The sequence below is a fragment of the Zootoca vivipara genome, chromosome 14 (assembly GCF_963506605.1).
Source record: "Zootoca vivipara chromosome 14, rZooViv1.1, whole genome shotgun sequence".
NCBI classification, from domain to species: domain Eukaryota; kingdom Metazoa; phylum Chordata; class Lepidosauria; order Squamata; family Lacertidae; genus Zootoca; species Zootoca vivipara.
In genome coordinates, this window is record NC_083289.1 from 39509732 (window position 1) to 39529875 (window position 20144).

The 20144-nt window shown below is 45.1% G+C and overlaps 2 protein-coding genes across 8 annotated transcripts in view; both read right to left on the minus strand.

The window, feature by feature from the left end:
- The window catches only part of LOC118092960 (uncharacterized), a 107508-nt gene extending 93739 nt beyond the window's left edge, over positions 1–13769 (minus strand). The window contains 7 exon segments of the mRNA XM_060282786.1: positions 1573–1712; positions 2551–2743; positions 3552–3683; positions 5730–5895; positions 6312–6382; positions 8703–8753; positions 13626–13769. Coding sequence (XP_060138769.1) covers positions 1573–1712; positions 2551–2743; positions 3552–3683; positions 5730–5895; positions 6312–6382; positions 8703–8753; positions 13626–13769 — 897 coding nt within the window.
- Positions 13770–14460: 691 nt separating this feature from the next.
- Positions 14461–20144, minus strand: part of ABCC6 (ATP binding cassette subfamily C member 6) — a 46131-nt gene continuing 40447 nt past the window's right edge. For 2 of the 7 annotated variants that reach the window (XM_060283012.1, XM_060283011.1), the window contains 5 exons: positions 19231–19377; positions 18607–18765; positions 18044–18210; positions 16106–16300; positions 14499–15290 (listed from right to left, as the gene is read on the minus strand). In XM_060283012.1, the coding sequence (XP_060138995.1) occupies positions 15182–15290; positions 16106–16300; positions 18044–18210; positions 18607–18765; positions 19231–19377 (777 nt within the window). In that variant the 3' untranslated portion in view covers positions 14499–15181. The other 5 variants (XR_009558578.1, XM_060283013.1, XR_009558579.1 and 2 more) reach the window with 5 other exon arrangements.

The following is a 20144-nucleotide window of genomic DNA, read 5'->3' on the forward strand; positions in this document are numbered from 1 at the left end:
GGCCACCTAATCCAATCCTCTGCAATGCAGGAATCACTGAATAAGTGCGACCCATAAGAATGAGACCCGTTCATCCGCGTTGAAATAAAACGGCCATTAAAAACAACTCAATTCCTCGTCCTCGATTACAAAACGAGCAGTGAACTTTGTTGTGTGCTTTTTTTAAAAAAAACCTGCTTTCCCTTCATTTTGCTACGTTAGTAGAGAAAACAATTGCAAACCTCAAAAAAGAGAAAAAGAAAAATGATGAAAAGGAATAACGCAATAAAGGATAGACGTAAACAATGCCATGGCACATTTGGATGTGGCATTATGTTAAATTTCTCAGGCTATGTACAGATAGCACTGTCCGGATTGGTGCTTCTGTGCATGTGGTAGCTAATAGATCAGGCATAGGCAAACTTGGCCCTCCAGATATTTTTGAGACTACAATTCCCATCATCCCTGACCTGTCCTGTCCTGTTAGCTAGGGATGATAGCTAGGGATGATGGGAGTTGTAGTCCCAAAACATCTGGAGGGCCGAATTTGCCTATGCCTGTAATAGATCGAGGGCACCATTCACTCTTTGCTACACTGTAGACTGTATGAACCACCAAGGCAAAAGTAGTTAGAGAAATCTTCAGTGGCAATTGCTACCTTGGGTGATGAGAGAGAGAGAGAGAGAGAGAGAGAGAGAGAGTCTGGTTTGGATGGGTCTGTAATGTTTAATACAACTAAATTTGAGCAGTGGAGGCTGCTCAGCCTAGACAAAGTCATGTGGGCTCCCTAGAGAGTTAATATCCTGTTATTCATGTAAGTTTACTTATTGTATAGGACATGTTTTTATTTTTATTTTATGTTCACACATTTCTGCTTGGCTACAACCTGTATTCTACCGGTATATATGCGCTCAGTGGGGTATTGGGTTAGGGTAGTTGTCGAGTGTGAGAAAGGGTGTGTTTCTGTATTTGGTTGCCCTATTAATAAATTTCAATAATACTCTCCAAAGCATTCAGCTCCAGCATATGTAAAACAGCTTTGAGGAGTGCCTTTTATGGTTAAGGTAGGAAATTGAATAAACACAAAAGAACTTAGACAAGACCTTCTGTTTTGTTACCAGTGACAATAGCTCTCAGAGGCTGGGCTAACAAAAGAATGGTCATCGAATAACAGGCCAGGAGGGAACGTAACTCAGCACAAGTGACCCTGAATCTGTTCTTCTGATTGGGGCTATGGTCTCTTACGGTGACCTCTCAACCCAGGGACACATAGAACATTGATGAAAAGTACATATTTATCTTGGGCCTTTGGGAGCCAATACATCTCAGGGCTGATTCACACGATACACTCACCCCAAACACAAATACAATTTGTCTGCAGCTAGATTCCGGTCCATGAAAGCTAACGCCATAATACATGAGGGCTTTAAAAGGGGGCTTGTGCAAATTACTGGACAACAACAAGGCTATCAATCTTTTGGGGAGGGGGGCAGAGGAAGAGCGCAAGAATTCCATTTCTCACATCCAAGTGCCACATTTTCAACACCAGCAATAACCAATACCTGTGACAAAAAAAATTATATAACAACTTGCCTCGGAATCCGCTCTAGGATTCATACAGAGCTTCTGTAGCATTTCGGAGACCAACACCACCTCATCCTCCTCTCCCAGCCATCGTGCTGTTTTCTCCCTTTCATATAACAGGCTGCTCTCGTAGATATCCTTGATGTCTACTGCAGAAGCAAAACCAAGCAATGGGGGACAGTTGAGACACATAGTCATCATTCTGTGGCCTTAGGAAAACCACCAGAAAGGCAACTGAGCTCTCAGCTTCAGTCCTCCCTCCCATCACGGCCAATATCTTACATCATCATACACATTTTTTTGTTAGGCTTTGGGAATATTGACACTTCACCATCCCTTTAGTGCAAATCTGTGATCCCCCCCTTTAAAATATGCATCTCTACACATGCTTTATCAAAGGACATGCTTTTCTGTAGACATGACTTGGCTAGAGAACAATAGCATTGCAAAATTCAGAAAAGTGCAAATTTCAAAGAATGGCTGTGTTTTACTTTGTGCATTGTTTACGGGAGCATGAATTGAGTAGGTTTGCCTTTAAATAGTATCAACTTTCTCCCTCATCCCAAATGACATTGTAGCCTAGTAAGTGGAGAAAAAGAAGTCTTATACCCCAAGCAAGGGCAGTTCAAGAAGACTTTTTACTAACTTGTCATAGCTTAGAGGCATTCACTAACCCAGGGTGGGTAAACATTTTCAACCCCAGAGCCACAGTGTGTGTGTGTGTGTGTGTGTGTGTGTGTGTGTGTGTGGTGTGTGTGTGTGTGTGTGTGTGTGTGTGTGTGACATGCCAGTGATTGGTGTGGGCACAAAAGTGGACATCACACACATACACACACACACACACGAAGCTGTGATTTTCCTCCCTCTCTACTCAACCCAAGGTATTGATGGCAATGAAAATCACACCCTCTTTGCTCTTTAGAGCAAACCTGCAGAGAAGAGAGGGCACTGGGGCAAATAAACATGGTAACAGGATCAGGCACCAACCTCTTTCATGTGCTGTGATTTCAGCTTCCGTTCGGAACAGTTTCATTGCCATCCGAGTCTGGGTCTTCACTCCGCTGCCCTTCCTCCCAGGAGATGTAGTGAGATGAGACTCTAGACATTGGGATTCTGCCAGGATTCCCTCCTCGAACTTCTGAACACACTCAAGTTTGGATGATATGAGCTGCTGATCAGGCTAAAACATAGGGATAGAGAGATGATCAAATGTTCACTTAGGCTACATTCACATGCTACATTTATAGCACTATGATACCACTTTAAACACTCATGGCTTCCCCAAAGAATTCTGGGAAAGTCATTTGTTAAGGGTGTGGAGACTTGTCAGGAGACCCCCCTTTTCCCCTCACATAGCTACAGTTCCCAAGGTTCCCTGTGGAAAGGGTTTGATTGTTGAATCACTCTAAGAATTTTAGCTCTGTGAGGGGGACAGGGGCCAACTAACAACTCTCAGCGCCCTTAACAAACTACACCTCCCAGGATTCTTTGTGTGTGTGTGTGTGGGGGGGGAAACCAAGACTGTTTAAAGTGGTATGACAGGGCTTTAAATGTATACTACTACACATCAGGCCCAACAAGCTGTGTATTCCTCCAAATGTTGTGATGCCATTTCAGTTTTAAAATGTTCATTTTACAGGAAAAGTGTGCACAAAAATACATATTTTGGGGGAAACGCATTGCAGGGGAAAAAGTGCATACCATTTAAATGTAGATTTTTCATGTGGCTTTACAGAATGATAGAAAACAGGATGGGACAGGAGTAAGATCAGACATTATGTGAAACTAGCACAGAAAGAAAAGAGCCCGATCTATTCCTGCCTAGATATGAACCTTTCCCCTTGTGTCTACAGGCTCAACGCAGTAGAATTGCCTCTTGATAAAAAATTGTTCATGTTTTTAAGCATATAGGTTCTTGAGTAACACCGCAGCTAGCTTCTTGAAAGAAAGAGTGGAAGAACAAGAGGTTCAACAGTACTTACTGGGGCATTGGGCAAAGCAACGGACCTCAGAGAAGTAGATCCAGAAAACCGGTGAGAACACAGGTTTAAATCTTTCGTCTTCAAAAGGAGAGGCCCTTTCTGCTCATATCTGGTTGGGCATTTCCCCAGGACATCCACCTAATTAACAATCGCAAGACACCAAAATGGAATTATTTTATTGGGCTCCAAAGTACACGATGATTCGAACCTATAGCCCAACAGAAAGTGCATTGAGTGGGGGGGGGAGAGATGGGTCTGCAGTGTCTTAGCCCTTGAAACTCTCCCCCCCCCCCACATTGGCCTTGCTTTTCCACAAAAAAACAAAAAAACAAAAACAAAAACGCCAAAACATTTTCCTGGCTAGAATGTGCTTGTCTGGACAGATTAGGGGTAGGCAACCTAAGGCCTGGGGGCTGAATCCAGCCCAATCACCTTCTAAATCCGGCCCGTGGACGGTCCATGAATCAGTGTGTTTTTACACGAGTAGAATGTGCCCCTTTATTTAAAATGCATCTCTGCGTTATTTGTGGGGCATAGGAATTTGTTCATCCCCCCCCCAAAAAATAGTATGCCCCCCACAAGGTCTGAGGGACAGTGGGCTGGCCCCCTGCTGAAAAAGTTTGCTGCCCCCTGGGACAGAGGATAGGGAGCCGTGTGTGACTGTTTGTAGAAACTAACTCATTGTATAATGGTAAAATTTACATTTGTTGCTTCACCCACTTCTGAGCGAAAGAGCATCTCCCTTTCATGGCGAATCCCAACCTGACTGTGAATGATAACAAGAGGAAACTGCGTAGTAATAGTGCTGTGCGAGACAGTGTGTGTGTGTGTTTTGTGTGTGTTGTTTTTGTGTGCGTGTGTGCATGTGTACTGCCCTTCATCCAAAGATTACAGGGCCCTTCACAGTGTAAAATCACTTGGAAATAATTGCTTCCCATTGGCTTTTGAGATTATGCTTTTATCATCTCTGATGCATAGCTGCCAAGTCTCCCGTTTTTCGCAGGAAACCCCCAGATTTTAATCTGTTTCCTGCTGTTATCCTGAATAGAAAAAAATCCTGGAAATCCCCTGGATTTCCTACCTGCCAGGGAGGCTCCATTTCGGGTGCTGCTCTGCCCATGTCTGGGCACCGGAAATTGGGCAGCGCCGGCACCGGAAGTTGCTTCTACGCATGTCTGGACATGCGTAGAAGCGACTTCCGGTGCCGTGCGCTGCTGATCCCGCATTTTTCAGCGGGAGACTTGGCAGCTATGTTCTGTTGCTGATGGCCATTCAGGTAGATGATGAAAGGTGGACATGTGTCATTGTGGTGACCCAATATATGTGGTGCTCAATAATTATTTCTGGCTTGGTTGAACAATAAATGAACAATTAAGTCTGTTCCATAACCAGGGGCGTAGCAAGCATGGGGCGATAGGGGTGGAGCTCCACTCTGGTGGGGCAGTGCCCTCTCCCCACCCCCACTGCCGATGGCCGCTGCTGCCGCGGCGAAACCACCGTCACAGAGAGGCCTCGCTACACAGCAGAGCCACCGGCAAACATCCCCAGCCCCTTGCGGTGATGAAGCCACTGTAGCCGCGAGTGGAGGATCCCGGGCGGCAGCTTCCGCACACGGCGCTGAGGTCTGCCAGCAGCTCTGCCGTGCAGCATGCATGCGTGGAGCCGTTGCGCATGGCGCATGCATCGTATGCGGCGGTGCCACGCATGCGCACTACGTGGGGCGACACCCCGCCCACGGGTGCACGCCCACGGGTGCACGCCCACGGTGCCGCCCCGGGCCATGGGAAGTCTTCGTCCGCCACTGTCCATAACTATCTATTATTTCTTAATGCTATGAGTGACTGGTAATTTGTACTTTCATGGGATGAATTTGCTGTATATTTACTGTATGTTGCTCTGTTAATGTATGTGGATGTGAATGTTGTGCTATGTGATGTTATGTAGTTTTAAAAGGGGCAAGAATGAGAGTAAGGGGGAAGGAGGGCAAGTCGACAGCAAGAGCCCCCCTCCACTGGGCAGGTTGCAAGTAAGAAGGCAAACAGTTGAGGGCTGGCTGAAGGCAGACTGGGGTTGGTGCACACATTTGACCTAATAAACTAGTCTCCACTGTACAAAATTCACCAATATTTCAGACCAAGAGTATGTACTGGACCAAGGCAGCTTCGAATGTTCAGAACTGCTCACCTCTTCCACGCTGCCATTGGTAGTTGCTACCAAGGATGTCTGAAGAGCACTGAGAATGCCACGCTTGATGTTGAGTGCCCAGACTGGCTCACTCTCTTGGGGGAAGATCTTCAGAATCTTTCCATTGTGGAAACAAAACCCAAGGGGATGCTGCTCCAGCGCTTCCCTGTAAAATAGGGAAGGGGAAGGTTTCTTGGTACCCCCACCCCCAGCCTGGTAAAGTGATGTAAAATAACCACTTGCTCACAAATGATGTACATGAGAAGTCAATGGACCAGTAAATATCCACATCTCCCACTCATTCAGGTACGCTGTCTTGGTAGAAAACCAGCCCTTCCTAGGATACTATATTGGGTTGATTCAGGATATTTGTGAATACCTTTTGTGCCAGATGCATCTCTGTGGTTCCACAACTTAGGGGCTGCCACAGATAATACCTTCTCATGGGGTCACCCACCCAAACTACTGATCTTAACACCTGTAGGGGTGGATGCAATCTTTCTAGTATATGCCATGTTACTCCCAAGTTATTATGCTCCCACAGCAAGGACTCATTTTTTTTTTGACAAAGTCTTGTTTTACCTTAAACTTCCATTTTCTTTGTGCAGCCTGTCTTTGGACCCAGCTGTCATCTTGATCTGGACACCTTGCAACTGAGAACGGCAACGACACTTGTTAAAAGGTTCTTTTCATCGTATGGCTAACTACAAGGGAGAAGGGTAGTGTGGGGGGGGGAACGTTGGGATTTTGCAGACTGGTTGAACCTCTGATGCTGGAGACCAGAAGAACTGGCCCAATTGTGCTGCCCTTTCTCTGATGGAAGGGGGAATTCGGAGCTTTTCACAAGGAGAAATGCAGTAAGGGGTGTTTCAATGATTCAGAGAGATAAATAATGTACAGTGGTACCTCGGGTTACGAACACGATCCATTCCGGGACGCAGTTCGTAACCCGAAATGGTTGTAACCCGAAGCGCCATTTTGTGCATGCGCAAAGTGCAATTTCTGTGATTTCCGCGCTTTCCGCATGCTCAAACTGCGCGCGCGGCAAAAATACATCCGGGTTTGTGGAGTTCGTAACCTGAGGTGTTCGTAACCCGAGGTACGACTGTATTGTGTGATGGGTGAATTGCTCTTAACTCTCGAGTTTCACTTGCGACACTCCTTCACTTCATGGGAATGTTGGAATTGTAAAAACGCAACCCTTTGGGGTGAGTGGGGCTGCTCCCATTTGTGGAGGTGGGGCCTGGTTCTAGGCAACTATCCTGCACCCTTATGGTGCTGCCACCTCCCGATTTGCCTCCTCCTTCAGCTGCCCACAACACTCCCTAGCCTCCATTGAGATTCTCTGCTCTCTTGGAGGTCAGGGGGAATAGCCAACATCATTGCTCCTCCTTCTGAAGTGGCTGAAGACAAGGCACAAAGGAGAGAGCCCCCTTCCTCCAACCCCAGGTCCCACCAATCAGGCCCCGCTCTGTTTTTTTCTTCCTCTTCCTATTGTACTGGAGCCTGGCGACCAAGCCTCATATGGACAGCACTGCAGGGTTCGTGACAGGTTGAAGCTTCTCAAACTTCCCAAATCTGAACTTCCACTCCTATAGTTAGAGCAGGAGCACAAGGGCTTCTGTGCCCCTGCTGGACTTGCCACCACACTCACTTTTAAGACTCTGTGACATCTTGCCAGCACTTCAACAATAGCAGTGCCTTCGAGGGAGATGCCGCTCCTTTCTTCGGCCCTTCCTGGAAGGAATGTGTTGGTCGAAGTGGAATATCTATAGCTGAATCTGGATCCAGTTGGGAGAGGCAGCACATTGATTTCTAGCGGGGAGAGTAAAGTTTGGAAACAACAGCGGTACCTCGACTTACAAACGACACGGCAACTGAATTTTTCGACTTACGAATGGGGCAAATGGCCGCGCACTTACGAATTACTTGACATCTGAATGGAAACCACGGCGGTTTTAGATAGAGTTTTTTCGACTTACGAATTTTTAGATGGGGTTGCTTCGACTTACGAATTTCTCCGTTTCCAATGCATCCCTATGGGAAATTGCGTTTCCAATGGTGCTTTTCGACTTATGAATTTTTCGACCTACGAAGGTGCCTTCGGAACGGATTTAATTCGTAAGTCAAGGCACCACTGAACTTTGTTATTGACAGATGGGCACAAAGGTGTGCACAAAAGTGTGCACACGGGGTATGCTGGGTGTGCCCAGGCACACCCAAATAGTTGTTGTTGTTTTTTTTTAATGACACAGGCAGAATTAAAAGGCTGGACTGGATCTGGACTGGAGCTGCGGTGCCTACCAGATGCAAGCAGAAGCTGCAGATCCACCCCAGGAGTTTTCTTCTGCCTGCGTCTCTCTCACACATAGCCCCACTAAACTTGGTGTGAATATTCCCAATGTGGCAGTGGTGGTCTTCATCAAAGGTTGCATGCCAGGCACCATTTGGATTGAAGATGGCAGACTGAAACATGACTTTGGTATGACTGAAACATGACTTTGGCATGACTTCACGATCTGGGGCATAATGGGTCCAAAAGAATAAATTACACTATCCATTTTTTAAAAAAAACACCATACAATATATTGGGAGTTCTACAAATTCCCTGATAGTGTCCCACTAGCTTTTAATGCTATTTTTTTTACCAATATATAAATTTGTATGCGGTTTTCCCCAATAAACACATTTTGTGCACATAGTGTGTTTAGAGAACTGCATTGCAAAACTCAGAGGCATGTGAATTTTGAAGGACAATTGTGCTTCAGTTTGCATATTGTTTCCAAAAGCGAAAATTAGGGAACTTCGTATTAAGATACAAACTAATTTTCTCTCCCCTCCCTACTCTGAGGTTCTTCTGTATTCATATTATTTATCCAAGAGGCTAAAACTTGCTAGAGAATTCCCTGCCCCACCCCCCATATAAACTGCCCTGCCACAGTTCAGTACTAAGAATTTGCCTTGTCTACTCACCAGCACATTGAGAGACACAGGACTCTTCATGCTCTGAATTCTCCAGAGTTCCTATAATAACAAACCAAGAGGGATTGCAGAAAGGCATTTAGAGAAAACTCTCTGTAGGTTCAGTTGCTGATCCTGCAACTGTTTATTTACCTTAAAAAAAAAAGTTTAAATGCAACGTCACATTTACAGGAATTCAGGTTGACACTGTCTTCTTGGAGACCACAATGTTTATTTAGCAATAATAATAAATGGATTCTATCCATGAAGAAAATGACCGTTTTTGTTCTAAAACCATTTCCTCTGCAGAATGTGCTTTTGGTTTAATCCACACAAGGGTTATGTTTTCAACAATTTCATTCTGATTAATATTAACTATGATCCAGTTCCCCTTTTCCCTGAAACCTGATCATCTTCAGAATAGAAAACTCTGCTCAAAAAAAATAAGAACAGGTCTTTTTGGCACCCCATTCTTACATTGGCCAACCAGATGGCTGTGGGAAACCAACAAGCAGGATCTGAGCCCAAGAGCACTCTCTACCCCCGTGGTTTCCAGCAATTGGTATTCAAAAATGTGCTGCCTTTGATAATGGAGGCAGAACATCTACATCATGGCTAGTAGCCACTGATAGCCTTCACCTCCATGAATTTGTCTAATTCTCTTTTAAAGAGAAATTGGTGGCTGTCGCTGCCTCCTATGGGGGTGAGTTCCACAGTTCATGTAGTATTTTATCTGCCCAGAATCCTCCAACAGCTTCACTGGATGTCCAAGAATTCTAACGTTCCGAGCGAAGGAGAAAACATTTCTCTATCCACTTTCTCTAGTCTATGCCATGCATAATCTTGTAAACCGCTATCATGTCACCTCCTCCTTGCCTTCTCTTTAAACCAGAACACCTCCAAATGTTGCATGTTCTACACCCTTGATGATTTTGGTTATTTTCTGAAACTTTCCCCTCTCTACAAAATCCTTAAGGCCCTTAAGGGAAAAAACATTCTCCCCAACAAAAGCATTAAACCAGCCAATGTGCTTTCAATCAAGCCATCTTTTTCCTAATGTTTCAGTTGGGATTCCCTTGGATATTAAACCCAGACGAAAATGCCTGTCAGCTTCCCTCTTGAAGCATCTCTACCCAAACTTCTCACATTGTTGAAGCTTCTGCCTCCAATATCCTGTACATACCAGAGTACAACATTTTACATTGACTACAACAAAATGCTGTTTTCAAGCCTTTTCTTTAAGAAACAGATAGAAGTTCCTGGAAGCTTTAAAGAGGGTTCCATAATTTTTCTATACTGTGTAGGAGTGGCACTCTAGGCTTGATTGGTGTCAGGTGGAGGTGCACATAAAGGGAGGAAGTTGCAGGCTGCAATTTCCACACGATGAAAGCACACATGCATGCTGACAACAAGGCTGGAAGTAAGACAATGTGTGCTGCTGATACTGTGAGTTTTGCTGTGTCAGGATAGTTGATCACTGGACTGAGAATATACCGTGCTGGAGAGATAAAGAAGGAATGTAAATAGCTTGTATACAATAGTAACAGAAATGCTTGTGCAACCAGTCAAGCAATAAAGCTCTTGACTGTGAATTTGAATATGACTCCTGTTCTTGTACTCTGCCTCTGGGGAAAACTCTGCTACAAACAGAAAGAAGTGGTTTTACCGAGGTGCCACCACACAAGCAGAAAAGTGCAGCGGAAGTGTGTGGGCGGTAGCCTCTAATAAACAATGCTATGGAAAGCGCTCTTGTTCAGAGTGCCTGCCAGCCAGCCAGCCACGCCCCTTTCTAAGATACCATTGCACCTCCATATATATATTTTCCCTACAGTCAAGTCAGCATTCCATGGCCACTGAATATGCACTGATTTACATTTTTGCAAAGCAACTGCCCAGCTTAATATTGGGACAAAGAAGAAGAGACAGAGACCAGAAATAGGGGCTGAATGAGTATATGTAATTGATCCTTGGAAACGGCACAAAATGGGGGGTCTGATTTAATTTCAGAATTCAATTCTGGAGCATGTAAACTAATAACACGTGTGGGACCCCAGAGCATGTGCAGGGCATCTTGCCCTCTCTGCTGTAACCATCTATTTCCTATCATGTTTTTATTTACAATTCCATTAATCTGCCAAATACTTAAAGATTAATTGAAAGGCAGCAAGTCCAAATAATGCAATTTTTTTAAAAAAACAACCTATTAATTTTTTTACAATTATTTTTTTGAAAAAACCTATTAAATTACTTATTTGAATGTACATTTTCTCTCTAAATACACACTGAAATGCATGTTTCAATACATTTTAAACAACTGAGAATGGAGTCACAAATGTCAGACAGACAAAACCTAGTGCACACCCACCCATAAGAGTTCATATAAGAATGTGCAAAGATTGAGTTCCCCAAGCAGCCTTACCTATAAAACAATAAAGCTGGAGTGGGTGGAAAACAAAGCACTTGACTAAGCTGATAATCTCACATCCTCTGAATTGGCAGATATGATTTTAGCCAACGCCTGCTAAGGATGACTGCTCTCCGTTTTCCGTTTTCCGTTTTCCCAATCTTAAAATCAGCTATCTGAATTTCTGCAGCAATTTGTGTGTGTTTAAAAATTCTCATGAAAATTTTAGTGTGAAATTCTACTAATAAATAGAATAGATTGTAAGTTGATAGGGTACAAGAGGGTCATCTAGTTCAACCCCCTGCAATGCAGGAATCTTTTGCTCAACATGGGGCTTGAACCCACAACGTTGCTTAACAAACCCACCTTTGCAAAGCTATTTCGCCTTATAACTCCTTTCTGAATGTCATTTTCACTAATATATTCATTTAGATGCACACTCCACCCAAGTAACACCTTTTTTTTGCGCGCGCGCACATTCCTAGGCTGGAGAACTTCATTGCAAAATTTGGAAAAGCACGAATTTTATGGCTGCGTTTTAGTTTTGAGTATTTGTTTTGGAACGTGTGAATTTGGTGGGTTCACCTTTAAATGACAACTGAATTGAATTCCTCCCCCACTTCTACCACCTGCCAACCTTACCATCTATGACAAAAAAAAAGCACAGCCACAATCTATGTATTGAAACTAATGTTCTAGGGAAGTCATATCATCTATCTATCTATCTATCTATCTATCTATCTATCTATCTATCTATCTAAATGCAAGCCTCAACACAATCAAATGCCAGGCAAATGAGATCACTTCTCTGAAGCCACATTTTTGCATTTGACAGAGAGAAAAGGAGGGGTGGGGGAGGAGAATAGTGAGAGTCGTGGATGAAATGGTTAATTTAGTTTCTTCTACTTACGCCTCGATATGCTGGCTGCAAAAATGGAAAGGAAAATAATTATGTGCCGAAACTCCATGGCGTTGGAATCCTCCTCAGTGTTTGCAAAACCACATCAGACCTCCCTTTCGGAGCCAGCTCTGGAGGAGGGCAGCTGACGGAAACTTTTTTCCTCACAAAAAGCAGGAGCTGACGATTTCAGATCTTCAAGCCAGGGGAGGGGTTGAGGAGGGTGGGATCGTTTTTTGGTTCGCTTGCTTTGGGATAAGGGGACACCCGCCCAACAAAGCAAAGTTCTTTCATGTTGCTTAGACACCTCCTCAATGATATATATACAGTCATACCTCGGTTTAAGTATGCCTTGGTTTGAGTACTTTCAGTTTAAGTACTCCGCGGGCCCGTCTGGAACGGATCAAGCCACTTTCCATTACTTTCAATGGGAAAGTTCGCTTCAGGTTAAGTACGTTTCAGGTTAAGTATGGACTTCCAGAACCAATTACACTGATACCTCGGGTTAAGTACGCTTCAGTTTAAGTACTCTACGGACCCGTCTGGAACGGATTAATCCACTTTCCATTACTTTCAATGGGAAAGTTCACTTCAGGTTAAGTACGTTTCAGGTTAAGTACAGACTTCCAGAACCAATTGTGTACTTAAACCGAGGTACGACTGTATAAAATTCCTTCACTATCTCTATATATGCCCAACTTAGGAGGAAAACTACTCTTTCTGGGGGGAAATTCTGCTGATTTAGATGCAATGGCTTCTCTCTAATAAGAAGTTACCAGCAGAGGTGTACACAATAAATGTGGAAAGCTTTACAACAGAATAATTAAAAAGCCACATGTTTGGGGGGGGGGCACACACGTTTTGGAGTTTAGAGCCTTGCATAAAAGGAGGCAGGAATCTAATCCTGCTTATGTCTGGTGGTATCTCATGTGGATTTCTCTCAGTCTGGCATTAATGTTTCCCATGTTGTTGTTTTTTTCAATTTCCAAGATCTCCCTCCTCTTCCTTTCTCTTAAAGAATATTGTTTCATTGGAAGGAATTTTGCACGGTAGCAGGTCATGCAATCTAACTGGGAGTGCTGAATTTGCACCTGTGTCTCGTATACATATTTTATTGCTGCTGTGTGTTCATTTTGGTGCCTGCCAGGGCCGTCTTAAGCCTATCCAGCACCATGGTTCAAAGATCCCTCTTGCGCTCCCCCCCCCCCGTTTCCCAGACCTTTGTGCTGCGTGAGGAAGGGCCTTTTCCACTTATCTCTGTCTTGAATCTCCCAATATTCAGCTTCACGGGATGTCCGCGAGTTCGAGTGTTAGGTGAGAGAGGGAGGAAAACACTTTCCTCTACCCACTTTCTCCATGATTGCCATGATCGTGTCATTTCCCCCCGTGCCTTTTCCCCAAACCAAAAGAGCCCCAAACCTTTCCTCACAGCGGAGTGGCTCCTCTGGCCCCTTTCCTCCCACCCACTTCTATAATTGCAGCAATTTCTCACCGCTGGCGCAGTGGGTGCCTGCACTCTGCACCCCCTCAAGAGGCGCGCGCCCCTCAACTGAAGAGGTTCGGGGCCGAAGGCAGCAGGCATGGGCTCCTTCCCCCACCATCACTCCTCCTCCTCTGATGCCGCGTGTGGTACCTGCGGGGGTGGGGCGGCCTCGCAGAGCAGGCAGCCGTGGACCCCTTTGCACCTGCAGCAGCCCCCAGGCTTGCCTCCCACTCCCCATCCTCCGGAGGCAGAACCAGCAGCATTGGCAGCTGCCACTGCCTCCTCCTCCTCCATCCCAACCCCGGCAACAATGCCCCCTGGTGGCCAGGTGCTTTGGCGCATTGTGCCACCCAGCCCAGGCCTAGAGACGGCCCTGGTGCCTGCATACATAGGGAATGGACATTTCTGGTTCATCTTTGCAAAGGTGTGTGTGTGTGTGTGTGTACAATTAGCATGATGCTCAAGGAATCACTGTATGCAACCCAGAGAAACAGAACAAGACTCATACCATGTGCATATGGACCAACACATATTGTCAAATGGACAATTTTATTTTGTTTCTTTGAAATGAATGATGGGCAGAGATACAGTGGAAGTGAGCTGTTTGGGAGTTTCGCCTCTCCCCTTAAGGTCCCCCCTGTAAATATTTGTTATACCTAAGAGTGCTTTGAGAATTCTAAGGAGAACTGAAACATGAGTGGAAATTGGCCCAAGTTTGTTTATGCATCCCATGTCCACGATGTAAATCGATCCATCAAATGCAAGTTGGTATTCACTGCAGTTGCTTTCACTTTGCAAATGATACATAATTAGTTAGTCCCCTCCACCCCCACTGAGCTTCCTTTGTACTGAAATGAACTGGGTGGAATAACATAGTGACAACTTAATTAACATTAATTATGCAAATTGCATAAGTTAAGTAATTCTGCTGCAGGGGCCAGCAGATGAATAATGTAGATCTTTTTTTTAAATACTTTATTTACATATTAAAAGTCACACATAATGAAACACATTGATCTATTATAAAAAGAAAAAAAGAGGGGGGGAGAAAAGAATAAAAAGAACATTCAACAAAAAATTGTCAAATACATACAGTGATTTAAGGAATACAAACCGTCACTGACATTATTAACACATATTTCCAGTATGATATTATTTCGCATCACCTTATCGTTTTCTCCTCGTGACTCTCACTTTCTTATCTATGCCTAATCTCTGGTTTTGTTCCCGTGATTTATTTAATGACTTCCTTCTGCCTCCATGCAGTTTTCAGCTTTTCATATCTTAATATTTCTGCGTCCATTTTAACATGGTGGAGAACCGTTCTATTATCTCTGTGGAGTTTTTAGTCTATGCTCAACCAAGTGTAATCATTGGAACCGTATTTCATCATATAATTAAAAATAAAATAAAATTCAGAATTCAGAATAATGTAGATCTTTTGCTGGAAGATGACCTGCAGCAGAATGGAAACAGGGCTGAATGCAACGAATACAGGGCGGAATAGAAAATGAAGCCTTCATATATCCCTAGTGTACTTACATAAATTTCTGGGTTCCCTTGAGATGTTTGATATACCTCTTGTGCGTGTATTTGGACACCAGAAGGACTGGGACTTATATATGAATGACAAAAGGTTAAGAGGCAGATGTCTTCCTTTGGACCCCCAAATCCTGTACCATAGTCTATTTCTTGAGGTTCACTCATCATATTAGCCCTGATTCTTCAGCCATTCTGTAGAACAGTCCCTTCTGGGCTATTAATGTCTCTGGGGCATCGAATTCTGCCACTTGGCCACTTTTCATCACTAAAACCCTGCAAATATTAGAAGTGGAGCATAAAGTGTTAGATTATATCACTAGTCATGCCAAAGAAAGAAAGAAAGAAAGAAAGAAAGAAAGAAAGAGCGAGCTAAGCTTTCAATATGCAATGAAGCCGTAACTAGTTAAACCAACCAGCTTGCAGTGAGATGTGTTCTTTGTAAGCAGCCAGGGCCAAATTCATCAATGGGCATTGCTGACCGAGACCTACAAGATATACAGTTTCTTGGGAAAAGGGTGCTATTATGCTCATTTCGAAGAGTATGTGCAGAACTCATGGACACCATCATGGTCTCTTGATGACTGCTAATTTCCAAATGATTCTGCCCATGCCACTGAACACTTTGGAGGGGGCTCTGTTCTGCATCCCATTGTCATTGGAAACAAAATTGGTGGGGATGTGGGATGGGGCCTTTTCAGTGGTGGCACTTAGGACTGTGGAACCCCTTCCTCCCTGTATGATCTTACTTTCTTCTTTCCAACAGATTATTCTTTTTCCGTCAAGCTTTCTGTAATGATTGGTGGTTTGGTTTTTTTTTGCCCTTATCTTCTAATTGATATCCTTTTGCTCTCTTCTCAAGTACAATTATAATCTCCTACATTTGTTTAAAATTATATCTTGCCTTTCCATGCATACCGTAATTCCCAAAATGGCTGCTTCTGTTCTACTAATTATTCCTGGTTTTGATACTTATTAACATCTATTAACCAAAAAGTAGCAGATCCCGTGCAACACCCCCCACCACCACCACCACACACAGAAAACCAGCACAAATCATTAATGTTAACTAACAGCTGAAGAAGACTTACCTGTCACAGTCCAAAAGGGTGTTCACTCGGTGGGCTATGGTCAGAACTGTGCACTCCCTGAACTGAGTCCTTATGGTGGCTTGAATCTGCAAATCTGTTTCGAGATCCACAGCTGCAGTGGCCTCATCCAAAACCAGGATCTTGGCTTTCCGAAGCAGAGCTCGCGCCAGGCAGATGAGCTGCCGCTGGCCGACACTGGAAAGAAGCAAGGACCATTCATTGGCCACCCAGGTTTTTACAGCTAGGGGAAACTATATGACCCGATGTGTCTTCTATTTGCTTATGTATTTATATACAGGACAGATAAAAAGAAAGCACTTCTTTACACAGCACATAGAGGAGCCGCAGAACTCACTTTCGCAGTAACGTAGTGACTGCCACCAACCTGGATGGCTTTAAAAGATGATTGGATAAATTCATGGAGGATAATGCGGATAATCATGGTGGCTGTCAGAGGGACTCCCTACAGGGACCCTCCCCCAGTCATCCTGACCAGCACTTTGCCCAGTGACAGCGCAAGCAGTGGGTCAGGAGGAGGGAATGAGGAATGGAGCGGAATGGAGAGGGTGCTCCAAGACGTATCAGAGCCTTGGCACTGACCCAGCTGGCCAGAGGAGGAAGGACAGCGCAGCGAGGTGTCAGAGCCTCAGCAACGCTCCAGCCAAAAGACGGGAGAAGGAATGCAGCCCCTTCTGGTGCCCACATTGGGTCATGCACCCAGACGTAGGGCAAGGGGGCGGCGTTTTGGGGTTCCCAGACTATTATGCTGGTGCAAGAGCAGACAAGCGCCATTGCCGGGTTCTGAATCAGACTAGGCAGTCATGTTTTCTGATGTCTCTGCACTGTAAATAGTATGCACAATAAAGCTCTTAAAGACAGAGCAGACTGGAGTGTCTTTACTCGAGAGTAGCCGCAACAATCCCCTGACAGTGGCTACGCTCTGCCTCCACAGCAGGAGGCAGTAATGCTTCTGAATGCCGGTTGCCGGAGATCATAGCAGGAAAGAGTGCTCTTGTGCTTGGAACCTGCTTGGAGGTTTCCTGCAAGCATCTTGTTAGCTACAGGATGCTGGATTAGATGGGCATTGGTCGGATCCAGCAGAGCTCTTCTTATTTATTGCCTATTTTATCCCACCTTCCCTCCAAGGAGCACAAGAATACATAGTTCTCTTCCTCCCCATTTTACCCTCAAAGCAACTCTGTGCAGTAGGCGAGGCTGAGAGATGGTGACTTGCCCAAGGTCACCCTAGTGTGAGTTTCATGACTGAGCGGGGATTCAAACCCTGGTCTCCCTAGCCCAGGTCTAACACTCTAACCAACATTCAATCAACAACACAATGAAAAAGGCAGTGCTAAGGGAGAGGCGTGAGTGGCGTCGTGGGTTAAACCACTGAGCCTAGGGCTTGCCAATCAGAAGGTCGGCGGTTTGAATCCCTGCAACGGGGTGAGCTCCCGTTGCTCGGTCCCAGCTTCTGCCAACCTAGCAGTTTGAAAGCACGTCAAAGTGCAAGTAGATAAATAGGTACCGCTACAGCGGGAAGGCAAACGGCATTTCCGTGCGCTGCTCTGGTTCACCAGAAGCAGCTTTGTCATGCTGGCCACATGACCTGGAAGCTGTATGCCGGCTCTCTCGGCCAATAACGCGAGATGAGCGCCGCAACCCCAGAGTCGGTCACGACTGGACCTAATGGTCAGGGATCCCTTTACCTTTTTAAAGGACAGAGAACACAGAAGAGGTTAAATTTCAGAGGAAAACATGCCTGGAATTCTGCTTCCATGTGGCCAGTCTATTGGAAGACCATAAATAATATGCAAAGGCACTGTCCCTCTCCTGCTCATGTTTCCCAACCACAGCTGATCCCCAGGTCCTGACAAACTGGTAGCCCCAGAAACCAAGGCACAAGTGAAGTCTCCTTTTCTTTCCCCTTCCTTTGGGTACCTCAGATTTTCGCCTCCTTCCGAGCACTCGTAAGCCAACTGATCAGGTAGATCCAAAACGAAGCTCTTGAGCAGCGTCAGTTCGAGAGCAGTCCAGATCTCCTCCTCAGAGCACACGTCCAAAGGATCAAGGTTCGTTTTTAGAGAGCCCGAAAACAAAACTGGGTCCTGAGCAGAGGGAAAGCACCAGAGAATTCTGTCCCTTTCAGGCTTTCGCCATGTCTCATCTTCCAATCTTAAATTGAGTCCTCCATATTTCTACATACAGCTTTGGGCCTCCCCTAGAAACCTAAAGGGGATGCAAGATCTACGGGGGTGTTAATGCTGTGAGCCCCTCCATCCTATGCTCAGTTTGTGTGCATGTGCAACTAAAACCATATATCCTGAAGACACCAGAGTCTCTGCTGAAACTGAAGCTGAGTAAGTACAGGAATCTTTGAGCCTGGGGTGGTGCATAACAATATTGTTATAACCCACCCTGGGATCTTATGGTGAAGGGAGGGTTAGAAATCCTATTACAGTTATAAACAAACTGATCATTGCCACCAGGAAGCAGCTTCATACCTGTGGGATAATGGCAACCTTGCTTCTCAGGTCGTGCAGACCCAAAAGGGCAATATTGGTCCCGTCAATCACAATCTCTCCCGCAGCAGCTTCCACTAGCCTCAGAAGTCCCATGGCTAGGGATGACTTCCCGGCCCCTGTTCTTCCAGCTATGCCAACCTAAGAGATAACAGAGCGTTGAGATGCAAGACAGGTAGCAGAGCTGTGAAAAGCAAAGTCAGCCAAAAGCTTGGATTTGTGCTGCATCTTTGCCAATACAGCTTTTATTCCTACAAGACCATTTCCAAACATCCCAGTCACACATAGGAAAACAAGTTGCAGGATTTCAGCAGGAAGTTGCGGGACATGCACCGATTGGAAATGAAGCAGTATGCCATCCCAAAACTTTTGTAGACATGAAAACATGGTTTGCATATACCATCGTGAGCACAAATCATCCTGAATGCACAATCAAAAGGATGTCTGGATTGAACCTCAAACCAACAAAGTGGGGAAAGATCAGCTTCATATAACACCTTTCCCCACACCCTCTCTTTGGGAAGGATGCTATTTCTTCTTGAGTAGCGCTTACCCAATAAACACACCTCCCTCCAAGTACTTAAGGTGTCATAAGCACCAGCTTACCTTTTCTCGTCCATTGATCTTGAGGTTGATGTTCTCCAAAGCTAATTCTAAGCCTGGCCTGTATCGCAAGCTGTAGCCTTTGAATTCAATCTCCCCTTCATTGAGCCAGTTCTCGTGCAGGAGGTGATTGTCCAAAGTCCAGGGAGCCTGAACAGAGACACAGTGGCACCTCAAGCTCAAAAACACCAGGTCTCAAACAGCTGTGAAACAGAGCAACTATGGTACAAAAGGGCTGCTATAGTAGGGCTTTAAATCCTGTGGCTTCAGGGTTAGCTGATGGGCAGACAGCTAATTTTCCTCTGATCCACATTTAATGTTTGATGCGGGAGAGCTAATAGTAAGAAAAGGGAGTACCATGCTAGTTGCCTCGGTCCAGTATACCTGAAGGAGCATCTCCACCCCCACCGTTCTGCCCGGACACTGAGGTCCAGCATCAAGGGCCTTCTGGCGGCTCCCTCGCTATGAGAAGCCAAGCTACAGGGAGCCATGCAGAGGGCCTTCTTAGTAGTAGCACCCGCCCTGTGGAACAGCCTCCCACCAGATGTCAAAGAGAAAAAACAACTACCAGACTTTTAGAGGATATCTGAAGGCAGCCCTGTTTAGGGAAGCTTTTAACATTTAATAGATTATTTTACTGTTTTGTTGGAAGCCGCCCAGAATGGCTGGGGAAACCCAGCCAGATGGGTGGGATTATTATTATTATTATTATTATTATTATTATTATTATTATTATCTGTGCAAACTTGCCAGAAGGTGCACAACCCTGAGCCAGCACCCTCCTTGCTGGACAAACCAACAACTGCAGCCAGGAAAGAAAGGTGCAGGGTGAATGAGGGTGAGACAAAAGACTGCCTGTTAGGCCCTTTAAAATGGAGGCTGATGGGGCACAGGAGAGACAGCTGTTAGCTTATAGG